The 21,037-nt window shown below is 37.5% G+C and overlaps 1 protein-coding gene and 2 pseudogenes across 3 annotated transcripts in view; 1 reads left to right on the forward strand and 2 right to left on the reverse strand.

Annotated features, from left to right (window-relative positions):
- The window catches only part of LOC143908426 (odorant receptor 45a-like), a 6,963-nt pseudogene extending 2,202 nt beyond the window's left edge, over positions 1–4,761 (reverse strand). The window contains exons 1-6 of the transcript XR_013260137.1: positions 4,675–4,761; positions 4,177–4,321; positions 2,114–2,256; positions 1,953–2,070; positions 85–351; positions 1–17 (exon numbers count right to left, since the gene is read on the reverse strand). The exon at positions 1–17 is cut by the window's left edge and continues 106 nt beyond it. The product of XR_013260137.1 is annotated as an odorant receptor 45a-like (transcript). The remainder of the gene's footprint in view (positions 18–84; positions 352–1,952; positions 2,071–2,113; positions 2,257–4,176; positions 4,322–4,674) is intronic.
- The window catches only part of LOC143908428 (uncharacterized), a 268,255-nt pseudogene that overhangs the window by 221,696 nt on the left and 25,522 nt on the right, over positions 1–21,037 (forward strand). The window lies entirely within an intron of this gene.
- On the reverse strand, positions 11,224–12,707 carry LOC143908416 (uncharacterized). The gene has a single exon (XM_077426085.1). The coding sequence runs from the start codon at positions 12,601–12,603 to the stop codon at positions 11,374–11,376; it is 1,230 nt and encodes a 409-aa protein (XP_077282211.1). The 5' UTR covers positions 12,604–12,707; the 3' UTR covers positions 11,224–11,373.

A 21,037-nucleotide genomic window follows, 5' to 3' on the forward strand; every position in this document is an offset into this window, starting at 1 on the left:
TACACTCTAGCCGATATCTGAGAAAGGAAACGGCCAAATATCTCAAAGTATTTTTCTTAGTCATTCAAATTATTTAATACATACCTGACGATTGAAAATAGTGCGCAACAATGTTGTACCAGAATATAGTTACGTAGGTGTCAGACGCGACTATGGTATTAAGACGAATAGCAGTAATTAAGTAATTATGAATCAGCACGGGATAGTAGTACTTTTCGAGATCTATATAATATTCCACGTGATATGAAAATCCCACTGGCCGCGTTGGATAGTCGGATGTTACATTTTTGCCGATTATTTTCGGAATTATCGCGAGAAAAGGAAAAAGGCTGCCAAATGCATACATACCACCTAGATGTGAAAAATGCGATCTGTTAATGATTCTTTCGTTAAATAGATTATTTTTGAGTTATATATAAATTAATTTTTAATAATATCTTAATTAAAAATCACATTAGGCAAGCATAAAATTAATTGTTATTACAAATTATTAGCTAATAATTTTTCCTAACGCGAGCGTGAAATGGGCCGCTTTTCGCGCTCGTTTTGAGTGAGCAAAACGATCCATTTCGCAATCGATGACGTAAGCGTTGAAAAATAGAGCCATTTCTTAACTAGTGGAAAAATGAAATTGTAAAACAAGCGGCCTGTTTCACGCTCTTGTTAGGAAATAATTATTTAAGGCGAGTGCAATCACCCGCACCCGTGTCCAATTCTCAACTTCCCGCACTTGTTACACACCCTATTTTATATTATAAAGTGCGTGGAAAGCGGTCTATTGTACACGCGCCATCTGTGCGACGGATGGCCGATTCCGCACGCGTGAGAGATTTCTCACTCAAGGCTGCGTGCGGGAATATCTCATTCCTGCACGGGTTCGAGTGGGGAATTTCTCGCGTGGGGAATTGGCTATTTGCCGCACAAATGGCGCGCGCGTAATGGGCCACTTTTCACGCACGTGTGATATAATACAAGTAGAAACTTGCACATTGTTTTCTCGTAGTTTTTAATTGTGCAAGTAGAAACTTGCACATTGCTTCCTCATAGTTCCTAAGTGTGCAAGTTTTTATTTTATTCGAGGTATAATTATCGGTATTTATTTGTTTTGGCTTCCTCATAGAGGAAGCTTTGTTAGCAAAGGTTCTGATTTCACACTTAACTCTTTTGGGGACTGCGTAAATAATTATATACATTCACTAAAAAATACTAAAAATACTTGTCCATTTAAAAACTAAAACAATACTTTATCGATAAAAAAAATCAGCCCGATATTATAAATATTTGAGATAGCGATTTATTTTTAATTCTATTATATTTTCCAGTCTTTTCTACCCCTATTTCATATATAATTGGTTAAAATTTGGTTGATCAGATCAAGTTTTATAAAGCTTCTATGTATGTACGAATTCTTCGAAATTTCAAATGTGTGTAATACGAGATCTGATCAATCAAATTTTAATGAATTATATATGAAATAGGGGTAGAAAAAACTGGAAAATATAATAAAATTAAAAATTAATCGCTATCTCAAATATTGAGAAAACAGCAGCGTAAAACACATTTTTCAAAAAAAGGAAAATCTGCATAAAATCTATACCGGTAGACCGATTTCAATAAAATTTGAGGAGGACATACTTTCTAGGATACTCTATTTGTGTGCAAAAATTCAAACTGGTATCTAAAAAATTGTAGAAGTAGATGCGTGTACAAAAATCCGTACACACACACACACACACACACATACATACATACTTCCGGACATTTTTTACTAATATGATTTTTCGACATTTTAGAACATTCTAAACCTATTTCTATCAAAATCTCGAAAAAAAATTTTTTCACCATTACAAAGCTTCCTCTATGAGGAAGCAATACTATTTATTTATGATTGTATATATACTATCAGTTTTAACGCATAATATAATAATGATTAATTTCTATTAATTTCTTACTAGCATAGCCGATAGTAATGCTTCTTCCACTCTCCGCAAACCTATGCAAAATTTCAAATTCGCTTTGGATGGTCCACAATTGCTAATCCCTTTGCATGTGTATAAGAAGTATCTTGATCTACAACTAGAAATTCATATTTTTTAAATAAATGTGATTTCACTTAATATCGTGATTTTCTGCATATCTTTTCTATATTGTATACCAGGTTCGTCAGCTTAACGATGCACACACCATCTATTATGAGTGGTGGTATACATTCGATGGTTGCATCAAGATCGCCGCGTAATGTCACTAAAGCGAGTACTTTGAATCCAACATTTCCCGGCAAAATAATGAGATCGGAAAATACGTTTCGCAAAATGTAAAAGTATGTTCGACCTACACTGATAATTTCAAATATTTTTAACTTCGAATTTCTAGTATTGTTTAAAAATGGTAAAATGTCTGAAAAGAAAAACGCTGGAACTCTCATTAGGTTAAGTGGACTGCATTCTCATAATATATAAGGTCGGTAAGAACTTCGTTAAACGTATCGGATTACCATAGCAAAATGACGAAACAGTTATGATATTCAGACAAGTAATGTGAATATAGGTTAGATCAATGCGTGAATATATTTATAGTAATAAGTGATTATTATCGAGTGTTATAGAGGAGGAATGTTCCTTCAAACAACGTTTAAAAATATAGTCTTTTAATGAACTAAACATAAATGAATACTGGATTTTAAGAATAATCGTATATATAAGGTGGACTAGAAATACGCTATTTACGCATTAATCCTCGTAGAACATAATGGTGTTTATACATAGCTATCCGAGAGAACTTATATTTACAAGGCGAAATATGTTTATGTACTTAAAAGTACTCTTTATAGTACGATCGTGTATTGAATTAAGGTAAAATCTGGTGCACCGAATTATTATGAAATTAATTGTTTAGGATTAATTATCTAGGAAGTTAACATTTTAACGCCTCGAGGACTTCTTAATGGTAATATAAACAACGCAAGAAATGTTAAAGACGATTCGTTATTTAAACGCCTTCAGAAGGCAAGATGATTTTCTCGGTCATCACAGTTCTGTAACCAAAGATCAAAAATGACTGTAACGATATTACAGTCGTCGTAAAGCTCAGTCGAATGATCTATGGATGTAATTCAGAATACAATGACTTACCTCGCAAAGTAACAACGACTCGTGTTACAGTAGAATATTACATGCGTAATATCCTTTAATCACGTAATTGGCCGGCAAGGAATGGACAATCACGTAGTTTGGTAATGGCCGTGGTATTGTTAATGGCCGTCGTAGAGAAAGTCCTTCCTTCCTTCCTTCCTTCGTTCATTTACAAGAGATCCCCTCTCGTGGTATGTAATGTTCCGTGTATTTGATGGATTCTGATCTCTTGGTTGTACGACTCGAGGACATTTACAATCCGTATATATTCGCAGTATCGTTATAAGATATTTTGGAAGCTTCACTCGAAACGTTTTATCGTGAAGGAGACTCGACGACTTCTGTCTCTGCCAGGCGCCGTCTACCAGCGGCGGTAGCGCGTAGTAATCTAGTGTTATGCGCAGTGATTAGTGCGCATCGGTCTTCTAGCCGTGCGGCGGCAGTGGGCTGTTCTACGGCCCGGCGTAGGGCACGGCCCTTAGCTTCTCTCTCACTCTCTCTCTCTATCTCTCTCTTGTGTGTGCTTCTAGCGCGCGTGGATGGGTGCATGTGTATGTGGATATAGGTGTGTTTACGGAGTCGGGAGCTCCGTTCTACGGGCTAATTCTTTCTTTCTTAAACAAGTATTTATGTGTCTTTTCATATCTCTTGTTTTTTAAGTTTTAATTTCCGATATTATTAAAATAGAAGATGATTTTTTTTTTAAATATTGAATTATTGATCGATTGATGATTAACTTGGAAACCATGTCATCTTATTTTTTTTGCATAAACGGTCGTCTGGGGATAATTTTTAGACCCCAATCAAAAGTTACTGTTATTAATTATATATTGCATATTTTTTATTGTTCTATAATTTATTAGTATTTATGGACAGTATATGTAATAATATCAATATTTTCTGAAAAAGAAAAAAACAAAAAAATATTTAAAAAACAAAAGAAGCATTAAAATTACTGTGACGTGAGCTTTATTTTGGACACTAGAGTCCAAAAATCACTCCAAATGACCGTTCTTGGGTTAATAAGAATCACAATGTAGAAAACATACCTGCGCGATGACTTGTGTTAGACCGATAACCGACACCGTCACAAAGATAACCCGCCTGTTTCTGTCCTTTTGAAAGAGCCATTGCCCCAGCAACGAAAGTAGCGTACGATTGAGTTTATATAATCGAGACTGAAAGATATCCTTAGACCGTCGTGAGACAGGTTAGTTTTACCCTACTGATGACCAGTCATTGCGATAGTAATCCTGCTCAGTACGAGAGGAACCGCAGGTTCGGACATTTGGTTCACGCACTCGGTCGAGCGGCCGGTGGTGCGAAGCTACCATCCGTGGGATTATGCCTGAACGCCTCTAAGGCCGTATCCTCTCTAGTCAAAGGTGGCAATGATATCTCTAGGAGTCTCGTGAGTCGAAAGGCCCAAAACAATGTGACACACTACTAGGCGGCCGGTCCCCTTCAACGGGGGACCCGGTCGTCGCACGAGCCCGGTTTGCCGTACGGCGCCTCTGTCCGTCGTCGGGATCTCACCGCTTACGACGGCACGGCGTCTAACGGTCAAACATAAGTTTCGCGAGTTCGATGTCGAGATTCGGAATCGTCTGTAGACGTTAGATGTATCCATCTTCAACACTCGGTTTCGACTACTGCACTGCATCAATATCGCCTCTAACAATTTTCAGTCTAATAAAAAATTCGGTAGAACTGTTCGATATCACTCATTCTGTCTCTTACCTCTTGCTGCTACTATTACAAAAGCGAAATTTATACTTATCATAGGGTATAGATTGTCAGTCTCTTGAGAATTCCATTTAATGTTTGATTGTCGTAAAATCTAAAATGCATATTTGTCGCTAACGTGTTTATACCGCAGAAACCAAAACGGCACATTGTAAAGTCGCAAGATTATCTTATGGAAATTACGCAATTATAGAGAAGAGAAACAGTCATGCTGAAAATATCGTCTTCGTGGATTCGACGCAGACAAAAGAGATATAAAAATTTTATTTGCAAGTAGAGTCGATCTAAGACAGGACTGTTACGAAAAGCTTTGAAATCGGTTACATTAGAAAATAATAGTCTTATGACGTATGAACTTATCAAAGGTCTATGTGTCTATTGTATTACATATTTTCATTATTAAAGATTTTTCTTGTTTTTTTTAATTAAAGATAGACATAAAAGATGTTTTACCAATAAGATAAAAGTGCAAGCATGAGTACTGATATTCTTATTATATGTAATTCTTCTCTCGCGTAAATATAGACAGCGCTCTGCTATTATTTAAATAGTAATATATCAACATTATTTTTATATTGATAATAATTTTACATTTTTTAGAAGAGAAATTTCGAAAATTCTGTATTAGCGTACGGATTGTAAGACTGTGAAATACGGAACAGATGCACATACAACTTAGAAAAGAAAAGTAAAATTACTCAAAATATCAGTAGGAAAATGATCATATAGAGAAAATTATGACAAGTCTTATTGTACTAAAACTAGAAAGAGCTTTTATCATACTTTTTTTCAACACGTACAAGTTAAAGTGCTCTTCAGTATTATTATATTGTTGCGCTCGTCCGCACGTTCGCTACACTCTCGCACAACACACTCACTCGCGAACGCGGCGCGCTATCCCGTTTCCGGGAATAAAGACTCTCTAATGAAAGAAAACTGGTTTAATGAACAAATGTAACAGTGGCTCGTGAACACGTCAGTACAGTTCGAAGGCCCGGCGGAGAATCTGAATACCGACATCTGTCAACAAACAACGACAGGCCCGTCGTCAAGCACGTCGTCAGGCAGCGCTTTACGACTGCCTTCCGGGTTTCTACCGGGCGTCTCGGCTCGGGCGCAACACTGCCCCCCCTCTTCTTAGATTGTCGTCCCGACAATCTTCTGGAGGCCAATCGCGGGGTGGAGAGCGAGGAAGCTTAGTCCCCTACAAAAATTAAACATTTAAGACTTTTTCACAAACATTTTATTTAAAGTTGAGCCCACCCCACCAAGCTCAACTAAATCGCGCCTCCCTCATTGGGGCATTCTGATCGAAAATGCCCAGTTTTACCGCAAGTCCAACACTCCCCCCGGGCGCCGCCAGGATTTTTATTAATTTTTTCATTTCTTTTAGAATCATCCCTTTGAAGAGTTTTCAGCGCCTTGGCCCTTTCAACGGCTACATTCAGGAAAGTTATTTCCTCCATCTGAAGCGCTCGCCGAATGAAATGATCGGAAACGGCCGTAACGAATTGCGCGCAAGCGATTTTGTCACGAAGCTTATATGGGCACTCGGGGTACGCCAGGCGCGAGAGTTTGTCTATTTCCGAACCGAGTGCGGCCAATTCCTCTCCGAATTTCTGTTTACGATTTGTAAACGCGACGTAGCTATTTTGCGATTGTCGTCCCTCCTCGAAACGCAGCTCAAGCTTTGCTTTGAGCTCAGCGAAATCTAGCCGTTCGACGTCTTCAACCGTCTTTAAAACTGAGCGCGCTTTCCCCCTCAGCCTCGAAGCCAACGCGATTGTTTTGGTAGCGTCATCCCAATGATTCGCCCGCGCGATTAAATTTAATTGTGAAAAATATTTATATAACGAGATCGTCCCGTCAAACGTGTTGGGTTTTAGCTTATATCCAAGCTCACTCGCGACCGCGACACTTTCACCCGCGCGCACAGACCGTACTTCCGCGCGGCTCGCCACCGGGGCTCTCTTCCCCGCGTTCGCGTCCCGCGTTTCCACGCCGCTCGCGACCGCGTCTGTCTCACTCGCGTACGCGCCTCGTATTTCCGCGCCGCCCGCGACCGCGTCCCTCTCGCGTGTGACCCGTGCCCCCGTGCCGTTCGCAACTCGCGGCCCCGAGTCTCCGGACGCTCTATTAATCGAAGGACTTAGCTCGGAACTCGGAATTGTCGGAGATTGTCCCTCGGAGTCGGCGGAGCTCCTCCTCCTGCTGTCGAAATGTCGCCGCGTATTCTCTCTCTCTCTCTGCGCCTGTTCTTCGCGCATCTCGCGGATCTCGCGAATCACCGCCTGGAGGATCACCACCTCCGTCGTCATCTCCGCGGCGTCCGACTGTGGAGCGCTACCCGGAGTCGTTTCCTTGCGGCCATGAGGAAATTTCTGATCGTCTAATCGTAGCTCGTCGCTCGTCTAGTCCTCGCTCGTCCGATCGATCCGTTCGATCCCGGACGAGCCCCCAAAATGTTGCGCTCATCCGCGCGTTTGCTACACTCTCGCACAACACACTCATACTCGCGAACGCGGCGCGCTATCCTGTTTCCGGGAATAAAGACTCTCTAATGAAAGAAAACTGGGTATTTATTTAGAATAGCTACTGCACCTCAAATATCGATGAAATTAGGCTTAATCGATTCGTTTTTGCATAAAACGAAAGAATCTGGCAGAAAAATGCGGCGGTCTGCCCAACGAAGCGAGATATTTAACGTTAAAGTTGACGACTCTCAGGTTATGAAACCTGTCATACCGACGAGATGTAGCAACTGTGGTAGCGACATGAACATGCCCCGCGGCCACATGCGCATGCTCTGTCAGCTCTGTGGCCACATGCGCATGCTCCGTGTCCGCACGCGCATGCAAAAGTGCGCGAATTTGAAACGTATGCATACTTATAATGCATAAATATAAATATGTACTTTTTATATACGAACTATTCTCTGCTTTAACAAATTATTTGTTAAATAATTTGTTAAAGCAGAGAATAGTTGGTATATGGAAAGTACATATTTATATTTATAATGAATAGTTGGTATATAAATATGTACTTTTCATATACCAACTATTCTCTGCTTTAACAAACTATTTGTTAAATAATTTGTTAAAGCAGAGAATAGTTGGGGTATGAAAAGTACATATTTATATGTACAATGAATAGTTGGTATATAAATATGTACTTTTCATATACCAACTATTCTCTGCTTTAACAAATTATTTCTGTTTCGTTAACTTCGACGCATAATATCTGTAGCAGAAATAATTTGTAAAGCAGAGAATAGTTGGTATACGAAAAGTACATATTTGACGACTTGACATGTTATGAAATCTGTCATACCGACGGAATGTAGCTCGCGAAATTTTAAACAAGTGAAGCGCGCCACTATTATGATTGTTATGTGTCGTATGCACTGCGTGCAACCGTCCTATAAAAATCGCGATAAAAGTAATTATTTCGATAAAATGCTGTTTTTCGAATTCATACAGTTAATGGCGAATAAAAATGAATTAGTAAATTTTCTAATTGAACACGGTGTGTTGCCATCGAAAATTAATTGTAGGAATTGTGGTGTGGAATTAACTATTGATAAACGGACATTGTTGTTTCGATGTCAAAGAAGATATTCCGCAGCAATGTCCTCAAAAAAGAAACGTGTCTCCAAGGCATGTAATTTTTTTAAAAGTGCCAAAGTAGGCACTTGGTTTGGGAATAGCAATTTGGAACTCGCTACAATTTGTAAGATTATAGCGAGTTTCCTAATGCTACGCCCTCCTCGACAGGAAGACTTCGAGGAAGAACTTGGCATTTCTTCCACCACGGTTGTCGACTGGTTCAGTTTTTGTCGCGAGGTAATATATTTTAATATTGTGCATTAATTTTATATATCTACATATATTATTATTATTTTTGATATTTACAGGTCTGTGCGTACTGGGCCGATAAGTGCAGCGAGAAACTTGGAGGTCCAGGACGCACCGTTGAAATCGACGAGGCAAAAATCGGCCATCGTAAATACAACCGTGGTCGCCTTTTGAAAGGCAATTGGATATTTGGCGGATACGAGCGAGAGTCGAAGAAAATTTTTATTGTGCCAGTAGAGGATCGAACGGAAGAAACGCTCCTGGCATGCATTAAGGAGTGGATCATGCCAGGAACAACGATTGTTTCAGATTGCTGGAAATCCTATAATTGTCTTAACAATGAGGGCTTCCAACATCTGACAGTCAATCACACTTACAACTTCGTCGATCCAGATACTGGTAAGTAACGGGAAACCTTGTGGTAAAACGTTAACGATATGAATATATAGTTACAAGTACCTATATGTTAAAATAAATATATCTTAATTTACAGGCGCCCATACTCAGCATATCGAGCGTGTTTGGAGAGAAGTTCGAGCAAATATTCCAAAGTACGGGACTCGATCGCACCATATGTCGAGGGATATTTATTCGAATTTCTATTCAAACACGCTCATCCTAGGGCTGAGAGAATAAAAATCTTCTTCGACGTTATCGCCCAGATGTATCCTCCATTGTCTACTGTCGAGGCCGAGCAAACAGAGTAAATACATTTGGAGACACGTTTCGACATTGGAACAACAAGAAACTGTGTTGCAACATCCGCAATTCCTACAATTAATGTTCGATACACCGCGTTGCGAAATCTGACATATTTTAATATTTGTTGCATTACAATACCATATTATATATATATATTTGATATTTTATATTTATATTTTTTTTATTTGAATAAATGATAATTTTATATTTGAAATACATTACTTTGTATTAAAGTGTTTTTACCGAAACCACAAACTTCAGAAGTATACATTAATTTTTATTATTTATTAATTTGATTGAAATTTAGATCTAACATTTCCTGCAAATAAACGCTGTAGCTATATACATTGCTGCGTCGAATTTGCCCGAATTCCTACAAAGTATAAAAAACACAATAATACTTATTTAAAAATATAGTTATCAATTAAAATCAAAACAATTACCTCGTGATTTAAATAACGGAATCTATCCTTAATATTCAGCTTTCTCTCCTCTGTGTATGCATTTTTCAATGTGAAACTTAAAATATCATGCAAAAAATCTTCGGAAATGTGATTTAAAATTGCAAAATTTACAATGATCATTCTATTGTGATCCTTGAAATTTTTGTCCCAAAACATCTTGCGAATAAATTTGGGCCATGTCTTCGCATCGCCAACAACATCTTGTACCGCGAGCCATGGATTACTATTTATTTGCTCGACTAAATACGACATTGTAAATAATAAGTTGATTTGGAGGTTGTAAATAACGATCTGAAGTTGAGCGCGTTAAGGTATGTCGCTACACATGTGGCTACGGAGCATGCGCATGTGGCCGCGGGGCATGTTTCTGTCGCTACCACAGTCGCTACATCGCGTCGGTATGACAGGTTTCATAACCTGAGAGTCGTCAACTTTAACGCTAAATATCTCGCTTCGCAGGGCAGACCGCCGCATTTTTCTGCCAGATTCTTTCGTTTTATGCAAAAACGAATCGATTAAGCCTAATTTCATCGATATTTGAGGTGCAGTAGCTATTCTAAATAAATACCCGGAACTGTATTATTATGTATGTCAGACATTTCTTACAAAGGAAATAATTTAATTTTGTGTAAAATATTTGCTCAATTTGTATTAAATTTATTGGGCAGTAGTTGTATGTTTTAACTACGTCAATGTCAACACGCGATTGTTATGATCCATTATTTTTTGCCCCAACCAGTACACGATAAATAAATATAGTAATTGAGTGATAATATGCGTGACATAACGGTTTAAAATTATTTAGCACATGGAATTAAATTTAATAATTATATAAAATGCAATCTAATGATTTTCTTATCAAATAAGGTATTTTAAATTACATATTAATAAATTTGTAAATTAATAAAGAAAAGATGAATAAAATTAATTTCTATCGTATAATTCATAATTCACAATGTCATGCAAAGGCTTATTTTGCTTCCTCATAAAGAAAGCTTTGTTTTCGTAAACTTTGTATATGAACCTTTGATTGCGTATATATAAAGTTGGGTTTAATCAACCAAATTTAAAAGATTTATATACTTATAATAATAATAATAATAATAATAATAATAATAATAATAAATTTATTTAATTCTTGTCTTGCGGCTTAGGATGACTTCCATCAACTCTTACATAAATTTACAAACATACAACATAATTTGCAAACATATAACTTTCTCTTTAACATACATATATATTATACATCACTTAGATCATTTTAACTAACTCTAAAACTAATTCAACATTCTAACTGTTTTTCAATTTCCCTTCCTACTCTTCACCTTCCATCCCTTCCTTTTCCTCCGCCTCTTTTCTAACCCTTTCTATCCTTTTCATTACTTCTAGTCCTTTTCCTTCCTCTCCTAAAAATTCTTTTAACTGTATCTCGCTTTTTGTCGCTTCACATTTTTTTAGTATACGTTCTATGTTCTCCTATTCTTTTTGGCATATTCTGCACTTTCTATCTTCCTCCTTTCTCCAATGTTGACTGCCCTTCACCTCACTTCCGCATCTGTATCTGGCTATCAGCATTCTATCCTTTTTCTTCTTCTTTCCTAGTAGATACTTTGGTAACTCCTCTGTTAAAATCTTTTTATAGCTACTATTGTACCTTGACTCGTTTATCTTTATCTGTCTCTCCTCCTTCTCTCTTTCCTCTATTCTCTTTACAAGATTCCCCACCGCCTCTCGGTCTCCCGCCTCCATTTCTCTCCTTAGCTGCTCCTTCTCCATTCCTGCCTTCTCTATCAGTTCTCTTCTCTTCTTCTCCCACTTACTTTTTTCTTTCTTTGGTCTGCTCCTCTCTAGATCTTTTATACATGCTTGAACTATTTTCTTTCCTGACTGTCTCGCCTTCTCCTCATACCTTGCAGCTCTCCTTATTATTGCCCTTACTTTTATTTCCTTCATTTTGGTTTCTTCTGCTATTACATAATTCGGGGTTCTACTATCCAATCCTAAAATCCATTTAACATACTTTCTTTTTATCACATCTAATCTGCTTTCGTATAGCCACCCCCATATTTCAGCTCCGTATAATGCCACTCCTTCTACCAGTGCCTCGAACATTTTCATCCTTCTTTCAAAATCTTCTTTAAATATTCTCTCTCCAATGCTCCATGTCCTCTTCATCGCTATTGTAGCCTTTTTCATCTTATCCTTTATATGATTCTCCGTTCCCCCATTCTTCTGTAGAATATATCCCAGATACTTTATTTCTTTGACCTCCTCTATGTCTTCTCCTCCCCATTTCCATTCCCTTTTCTTCCTTCTTCCCCTAGCTTTCTTGAACGCCATTATCTTTGATTTCTCTGGACTCAAACTCAAACCCTTCCCTTCCAAATACCTCTTGAGCCTCCTCATCATTTCCTTCAATTCTTCCTCTCTCGTCGCCATTAACACTATATCATCTGCGTATGATATTGTCCAGAATTTTTCTTTCTCTATCACCAGGCCTCCTGCTTGTCCTTTTTCCATTCCTTCTTCTAAATCCATGATGTATAAGTTGAATAGGTTCGGGCTCAACGGGCATCCTTGTCTTAGTCCCTTTCCTGTCCAAAATTCCTCTGTCTTTTTATCTCTTATCTTCACTACATTTTTCGTTTCTTTGTATGTCTCCATTATTCTTCGTCTCAAGTTATCTTCAATTCCTATCTTCCTCATTATTTTATTCAATTTCCTTCTATCTACTTTATCGAAAGCTGCCTTAAGATCAGCAAAGAATGCAAAAACCTTTCCATTTTTCTTACTCAGCTCCTTATTCGCTACATAGTTTACTGTGTATACTGCATCCATCGTTCCTCTATTCCTTCTAAACCCGAATTGCAATTCCCTTAACTTGGCCTTCGTCTCCTTCTCCAACCTCGCATTTAAGATACTTGCGTATATCTTGTACGCCGTATTCATTTAAGTAACTCCTCGGTAATTTTTTGGGTCGTTTCTCTCTCCTTTTTTATATATTGGACTAATCATGCCTTTATTCCAATCTCCCGGTATACCCTCTCCTTTCCATATTCTGTTGATTAGCTTCAGGAACTCTTCACCTACATCTTTTTGCATGTATCTCCACGCCTCGTTCTCAATCCCGTCCTCTCTTGTTGCCTTTCCCATCTTCAGTTTCTTTATTACTTCAATCACCTCTTCCCTCGATATTTCTTCAGCTCCCTTTGTTACCTCTTTTCTCGTGCCATCTTCTTCCTTCTCTTCAATGTCTAGCACCACTCTTTCTTTTGTCCCTCCTAACATTTCCATGAAGTGGTCTCTCCACTCATCCATTTGTATCTCCTTGCTTATTCCCTCAGTTTTCTTTTTCCTGTATTTATTTATATACTTCCACGCTTTCGCTTCATTTTTAATGTTCCTTAACTTTTCTTCTTCCTCCCTTTTGTGCCTCATCTTCTGCTCCTTACACCATTCCTTGTGCTCCTTTCTTTCTCTCACATATTCTTCTTTTCCGATCCTTCCCTTTTTCCAGTCCCTCATCAATCTCCTCAATCTCTTTTTCCTTTCCTTCCATTCTTTATTATACCATTCTTTTCTTCCTAATCTTCGTGGTATTATCCTTTTCTTATGCTTCGTGATAGCGCTCTTTCTTTTCTGTGCTCCCTTTTCGCTGGTACACAATTCCAAATGAATTTACCGGACAATTTATTTTTAATCTTCCTCCATTTATCTTCTTCCATCCATGTTTCAACTAGTCCTTTTACGTCAAAATTCTTCAAATAGTCCCATGTTTCCTCACATTTATTAGCCAGTCCCGCCACGTTCCAAAAGCATATCCTTAACCCTCTTTCTGTTTCCACCTTATTTTCTTCTTCTCCCTCCTCTCTCACTCCCTCTCTCTCCCTCTCCCTATCCTCTCTATTCTCTACTCTTTCCGAAAAGCATCTCTACTTTCCAGCATTTCGGTTCTTTCATTCCATTTCCATTCGCAATTGTCTATCCATATTCTTTGATATCCTACCGTTGCTTTCTTCTCCTTTTCTCTCTCTGCTTTTACCATACTCCATAGCTGTTTTTGTATCTGCCTCTCTGTTGCCGTCAGATCGTCATCCATAAATATGTTTTTTGCCTTTCCTATCTCCCTCCTCTTTGCTATTATTTCTTTTTTATCTTCCCATCTATTGAATCTTACTAGCGTCATTTTGTATTCTCCTCGGCCAATTGCCTGCACTTCGTCCACTTCCACCTTCTTTTTAGTGACTTCTTCAAGAAATTTCTCCATCTTCTCTTCTCTTTCACCTCCATTTTCTACTTTCATTCCTTTTATGATTATGTTGTTTTTCCTTCTTCTCCTTTTGGCTAATTCGGCGTTTCTTTCCATCTCCTTCATCTTCTTCATTAGTTCAGTGCTCTTTACCTTTTCACCTCCCCTGTTCTCCACTTTCTCCTCCAGCTGTTTTATTCTATTTTCTAAACTCGCTTTCTGCTCCTCCCAAAGCAGTTCTCTCTTTCTGTAATCCTCACACAGGTCGTGTATCTTTTTCATTAACTCTTCTTTGTCCTTCTTTCTTTCTCTCTCTTGATCATCCATTTTCACTAAAATCTCTTTCAGCATTCTTTCCACATCCATATCTCCTTCTTTCTTTTCCTCTCTCTTAACCTTGTTTGGCGGCGATCTTATCACCCTTTTTTCTTTGCTGAAATTTTCTAAAATTTCCATTTCCGCTTTTTCTGCTATTTCTTTTTTTCTTCCTTTCCTCTTTTCCTTACGTATTCTGTAATTGATTCTTGGTTTCTTGTTCTATTCCTTATTTTTGACAGCTCCTCCGCCCTCGTGGGCCTGCCTCTCGTACCTTTTTCTATCGTCCTCTTCTCCTTCTCGCCTTTCTTAAGATTGATATCTATTTTCTTGTCCTCCTCCTTCTTCTCGTCCATCCGAATTATTTTCTCGCTTCTTATCCCTTCGGCACCTCTTTCCTCCTGTCACTCTCTTCTTTATCGACCTGCTTTCGTGCTGCTCCGACTCCGGTTTCTCCGTGCCTGTTTCCGCCTCTAACCTTAATCTCCAAATTGTCGCAGCCGCACAGAATCCCCGAATTCGTCCTTAGTTCGACTCCTTCACTGTTGACTTATATCTGCAGTCAGTCCTGCATATTTGAGCATGCAAACTACTTGAAACAAAGTCGCCCCATGGCGAAGGAACGGCAGATGAGCTCGAAAAAAACACTGACCGTTGGACAGGCGTGCCTCTCTCTACTTACTCGATCCCGGAAGTCCCATTTATATACTTATAAATAGATGTAGAAAAAAACCAAAGAAAATATTGTTTTTTGAGTTTTTGATGCCAATATGTTCAGAATGTTCTAATACGTCAAAAAATTGCGTTTAAAAAAATGTCCGTGTGTGTGTGTGTGTGTGTGTGTGCGTGTGCGTGTGCGTGTGCGCGTGCGCGTGTGCGTGTGCGTGTGCGTGTGCGTGTGCGTGTGCGTGTGCGTGTGCGTGTGCGTGTGCGTGTGCGTGTGCGTGTGCGTGTGCGTGTGCGTGTGCGTGTGCGTGTGCGTGTGCGTGTGCGTGTGCGTGTGCGTGTGCGTGTGCGTGTGCGTGCGTGTGTGTGTGTGTGTGTGTGTGTGTGTGTGTGTGTGCGGATTTGATGTCCGTGGTTGCTCTAACTTCCATAAATTTTGTGATATCGGGCTCAATTTTTTTGTAAATGTAGAGTATTATTAAAGGAAGGTTGGTATTGAATTTGGCGATGATCGGTAGAGGGGTTCATTTTTTATAAAATTTTGAATTTTTTGAGAAATGTTTGTGGCAACTCTAACTTCCGCAAATTTTAAGATATCGGGTTATTTCTAATTTTATTATAATCTTCAGTATTTTCTACCCCTATTTCATATATAATTCTTTAAGATTTGGTTGATTAGATCCAGCTTTATACGCGATCAAAGGTCTATATGTGAAGTCCATATATGGAGCATGTAGCCTGTACTCCCAAAGTCAACATTGATTTGACATTGCGTCAATTGTAAAACCCCACTTGTGCTACTAAACTGACCCTTTTTCAAGTCATAAAAATTAAGGTTAAATTTAAAGTAAAAAAAGTGCAAATTAGAAACTTGCACATTACTTCCTCATCATTACAGATCGCTACCATTGCTCTTATTTTATTTCGCTCATAAAGCTTCCTCTATATGAGAAAACCAAATTAATAAATACTAATAATTATAAATCAAACAAAGAAAAATGGAGCGTTGAGCCGTAACAAGGTGTTGGTGTTCATATATACTTAAGTAAAAAAGTAACAAATTGTAATGTACATACATACTGTACATATATTCCAACTTCATAGACTGCGCGTCGCAAATTTGTCGGACTTGAAACACAGCTATCTTGGAACATTAATACTCTTCTCTCCCCGGAATCAAATCGACGCAATTTTTAAAAAATACAATTTTTAAACAATTAAATCGCGTCGATTTAATTCCAGGGAAGAAAGGGTATTAATGTTCTAAGATAGCTGTGTTTCAAGTCCGACAAATTTGCGGCGCGCAGTCTATTAAGTTGGAATATATGTATATGTACAGTATGTACATTATAACTCGTTACTTCTTTACTTAAGTATAAAATATATTGTTGCGCGCCGACGAACGTTCGCCACACAATCACTCACTTTCACACTCGCGGCGCGTGTCACGACACTCTCGCACAAATAAGATGACTCGTTTAGAAAATCAGTAGCTCTTTATTACGACTCTCGGTATAATAGAGGAGCTCGGGACGACACGTCCGAACGAGACGCGTCCCAGAGTAAATCTGAACATCAGGTATGACAGGAAAATCAATAGTTAATTGAGCATCACGCAATCAATATTAGTAAACAAGCATCCGTCACTAAGGACGGTTCGCGACGCGACATTAAATGACGGGCGACTCGCATATACGCGCGACACGAGGACAGCACGGGCGTAACAATATGAACACCAACACCTTGTTACGGCTCAACGCTCCATTTTTCTTCGTTTGATTTTTAATCCATGTGAGCCTTTATTATTATATAGATACTAATAATTATGCATCAAATAAGATATAAGCTTCTTCATAAGAGGAGCTTTGTGAGCGAAATATTTTTTATGTTTTTCTTTCTGGAAAATAAGACATGTTGGGATGATTGCGACAAAAGTGCTTCGATGAATTAGTTTTCCTGTTATTGATAAAAAGCTTTAAATATTTTGTTCTAATGTTAATTGTTACAACAATTTTTTACATATGGTATATGTATATTTGTTTATTATAGACTACTGTTGGACATTAATAATTTATTTATCAAGATTTTAACACTTGCAAAGTTCTTTAATAATAAAAAATGTAAAAAAAAATGTTTTCTTTATATTGATAAATATTCTGTATGATTTTTGACAGAGCATCGTGGATTCCTCATAAGAAAAGGAATTTTCTTTACTTTAGAGGTTAATGGGTTTTTTATAGCTTTAATTATCTACAGAAAAGGCACTGGTAGGAAAGTTAGCTTACAAATGTACGATCTTACAAGATCTCATTTTTATCTGTTACTAGCGTGTGATGAATGATAATAGATAAATGTAGATATTCTTAGTTACATTCTAAAATTTTCATTACAAAGACCGTAGCAACATGAAGTATGACGATGATGTATGTACGCAACACCTTAAACAAAATTTTATTTTTACAAAGTAACTGCCATAGACGTATATGGATAGACTGAACATTACAACTGGAGAGCTATAGGCAAAATCTAAAGGACAGAGATGCTTGCTGAGACTCAATTCTGTACACGCTAAAACACGCTTTATCGCAGTATCAACCAATGAACCCTGAGATTGTTTCTTTGTTTCTCCACCTTACCTTCTTCACACCAACTACACAATTAGACAAGAAAAGCGTCTCAGCAAATCTATGTCTTTGATATCTTCTCTACAGCTCTCCAATAGGAATGCTCAGTCTATTATATACGTCTATGGTAATTGCACATATATATTCTATAAAACAATTACACTTACCGTATTGAAAGTTACATATGACAGTACAATGATTTTACCCATTCTTAGTATCGAAGGCCTCTCACATCTTATCATCATCATTATAAGAAGCTTCCTCGCTGCTATTGGCATATTGTACCACTCTGAATTATACCTACAATTTTTGGAAGAATTTTTAAAATTTTCCGAATGGACGCGAATGTACGCGTCTGGCGCCCAACATTCGGAACATTTCGTGGAGTATCGGAGGTGCGAGGAAATCACTGGAGAGGCCGACCATCCCGCTCTCCTCAGTCCTTTTGATCCGGCACACGTCCCGGAGCAGTCCGGGAGTGCAAAAAGGTCGTGACACTACATATTTATTGTTTTATAATCTCGTTCCAAAAAATGTTTAAAAAAATATTTTAAATTTATTTATTATTGGTTTTATAATCCTTTTTTTAAATATTTTTGAATTATTATACAATATTTTTAATTAAGAAAGATGCACCTTTCCGTGTTAGTTTGCAACGACACCGCTAGGCAGCGCATAGTGGTAAGGCTAACTCGTAAGTACACGTTGTGGGTGCTAAGGTTTATGTATGTTAATATAAGCTAATATAAGGATTGAGTTGCTAATACAATAAACAGGCCTCCGGCGAAACAAAATCATGACATTCGCAAGACATAGCCAGCAATACAACGCAAGGCTTACTCAACACTGCTGCGATGATATAGATATACAAAATAATGTTTTCCAAAATATAATGGCTTAGTCCAGTCGGCACGTCGTTAAAAATAACATATAAATCGACTAATTAGGACAAAGCTGCAAAAAATTTTAATCTCTTTGTTTGGGTGTCAGTAATGACGTACTAAGTTTCCGACCTCCCCCGTGGTGTGCTTCGGCCGCCATCTTGAAAGAAAGGGGTAGTAAATCGTTTTTTCGCGAATATCTCGGTTTCCATTAGACTTAGGCTAAAATAGTTTAATACAATATTGCAGAGAATTAAATTGTCTACAAAAAAAAGTATAGGTTTTTTCCTACGATCAATAGTTTTGGCGCTAAAACCGGGAGGAGTAGGATACTTTTTGTAACAAACGGTTTTAGCGACTCTATCTCGCCGTATCTCACTTCTCACGTAAATGACGTTGTTATTGTGCTAGTGACCCGTTGTCGTTTCACACATCTGGCTTTGTATTATTTACTCGACAGTTCTATAAGTACACTCCTTGTTAAAAGCTAGAAGGGGGGAGCATCCAAGGTTTTAAATAAATTAAAAAATATAGTTATGACGATTTTGTTTCTGCAAGCGTACTTTTCAATGAATCTATGATAGTTACCATGCCCCAAGAAAAATTTTTATCGAATGAAAAAAATAAGGATAGAATTATCTCAATGTTGGATAAAAAACTTCAAACTGCAGGATTTATTATCAAGCAAGCTATTGAAGATGCTGACACTCTTATTGTCAATACTGCGATTGATGCATCAAAGAATTACGATTCCGTAGTAATAGTTGGCGAAGATATTGATCTTTTAGTGTTACTGACAGCCTTAACATCATCTAAATCTAACATCTATTTCATGAAACCGAGCAAGGGAAAAACAGAGCAGAAGATTTATTCATCTACTTCCTTCCAATATCCTGATATTGCTATATTTTGTTTTTTCACGCATTCACTGATTGTGATACCACTTCAACATTTTTCAGGCAGGATAAAATAAAATTTATTATTTATGGAGATTCAGATACTCATCCAGATTTCATTGACATAGCAGGACAAAAATGTATTCTCGCTTTATACGGAGCAAAGAGCAATAGTTTTCTGGATGAGTTTCGATTTTCGTGCTTCGCCAAATCTACGTCGAAAGTAATGTTCAACATTGCTTCTATACCACTTACTGAAGCAGCTGCACGTCAACACTCCCTCAGAGTCTACCATCAGATTCAGCAGTGGCGCGGAGTTAAAAAAAAATCCTCAAGATTGAGACTGGAAATATACAAAATGGTTTATTTCCAGTTTCTTCAATGAAGGAAGCCGCTCTGCAGGATATTCTGAAGAAGATTTCTGAAGAAAAAGATTTTCTTTTTTATTTGCGCACCACGTGTTCTGTACCTGACTCGCATTCGCCGTTTTAAATCGTTGACACTTTCACGAGTTTAATTATATTATTAAATAATTAAGACAACCCTGGTAAAAAGTGCGATGGGTGAAAATTTTATTTATTATTATTAATCTTCAATTGATAACAGGAGTGTTTGAAATACATTTGCGTTTAAAAAATCGGTGAATTGTTTTTATATACTACATTTAATATACAATTTTTATAACTAATATTACTCATTAATATTCAGTGAATATATTTTACTTGTTATTGTTCAGTTATTATCATATATATTGACTTACCAGGCAGAACGTAGTCACTCCTGTCAAAGTGCAAAGAACACACTGCCGACTTTTTGGTTATCTACTCTAGTTTTGCTATTTTCAAAACTCTCTCCCATTCTTTTTGAACATCAATCTTCTCTATATTTCCAAACATGTCTTTTTTCTCAGTATTGAACTTTCCTTTAGGTGGAAACATGTGGAATCGCACAGAGGTATCTTTTAATCCATAGCTTTTGCAGCCAAATACACAGCAAGAATCGCGATTTTTTTGTGTCTCTAGGAGAAAACCTTGCCCCTCTGTCTTCTAGCATCGCACTTTTTTTTATTACAAACACCGTTATTTTATTAATTATTTATGAAAAACACAAGCTTTATATGTGTTTACATATGACAGCTCTAATACTTTCAGGAATAGGCCAGCCATCTTGGCCTCTTGACGTCACGACTGAAAATCCCAATACTCGAGACGATCTTGGATATAATACCCGACTATGAATACCGGTCTTAAAGAATTATATATATAATAGAAATAGAAAAAAAAAGACTGAAGAATATAATAAAATTAAAAAATTTCGGTAAACTTAATAATTTTTTTCAACAGAAATCGACAACCCTTTTATTATTAACAATTTTTATTAATAAATAAGTAATTTAAATCGACTTTGACTGGCAATATATGTATATATTTATATTATTATAAAATTAACAATACGATCTTTACTTAAATTTTGATAGATAATCAGCAAATAAATAAAGAAGGACAGAAA

This window comes from Temnothorax americanus, unplaced genomic scaffold (assembly GCF_048541705.1).
Source record: "Temnothorax americanus isolate GAGA-0224 unplaced genomic scaffold, ASM4854170v1 Scaffold94, whole genome shotgun sequence".
Lineage (NCBI taxonomy): Eukaryota > Metazoa > Arthropoda > Insecta > Hymenoptera > Formicidae > Temnothorax > Temnothorax americanus.

Bases quoted from the DNA above. Each gene is read 5' to 3' on its own strand.
- LOC143908416 (XM_077426085.1), bottom strand. From the start codon at position 12,603: ATGAGGAAGATAGGAATTGAAGATAACTTGAGACGAAGAATAATGGAG.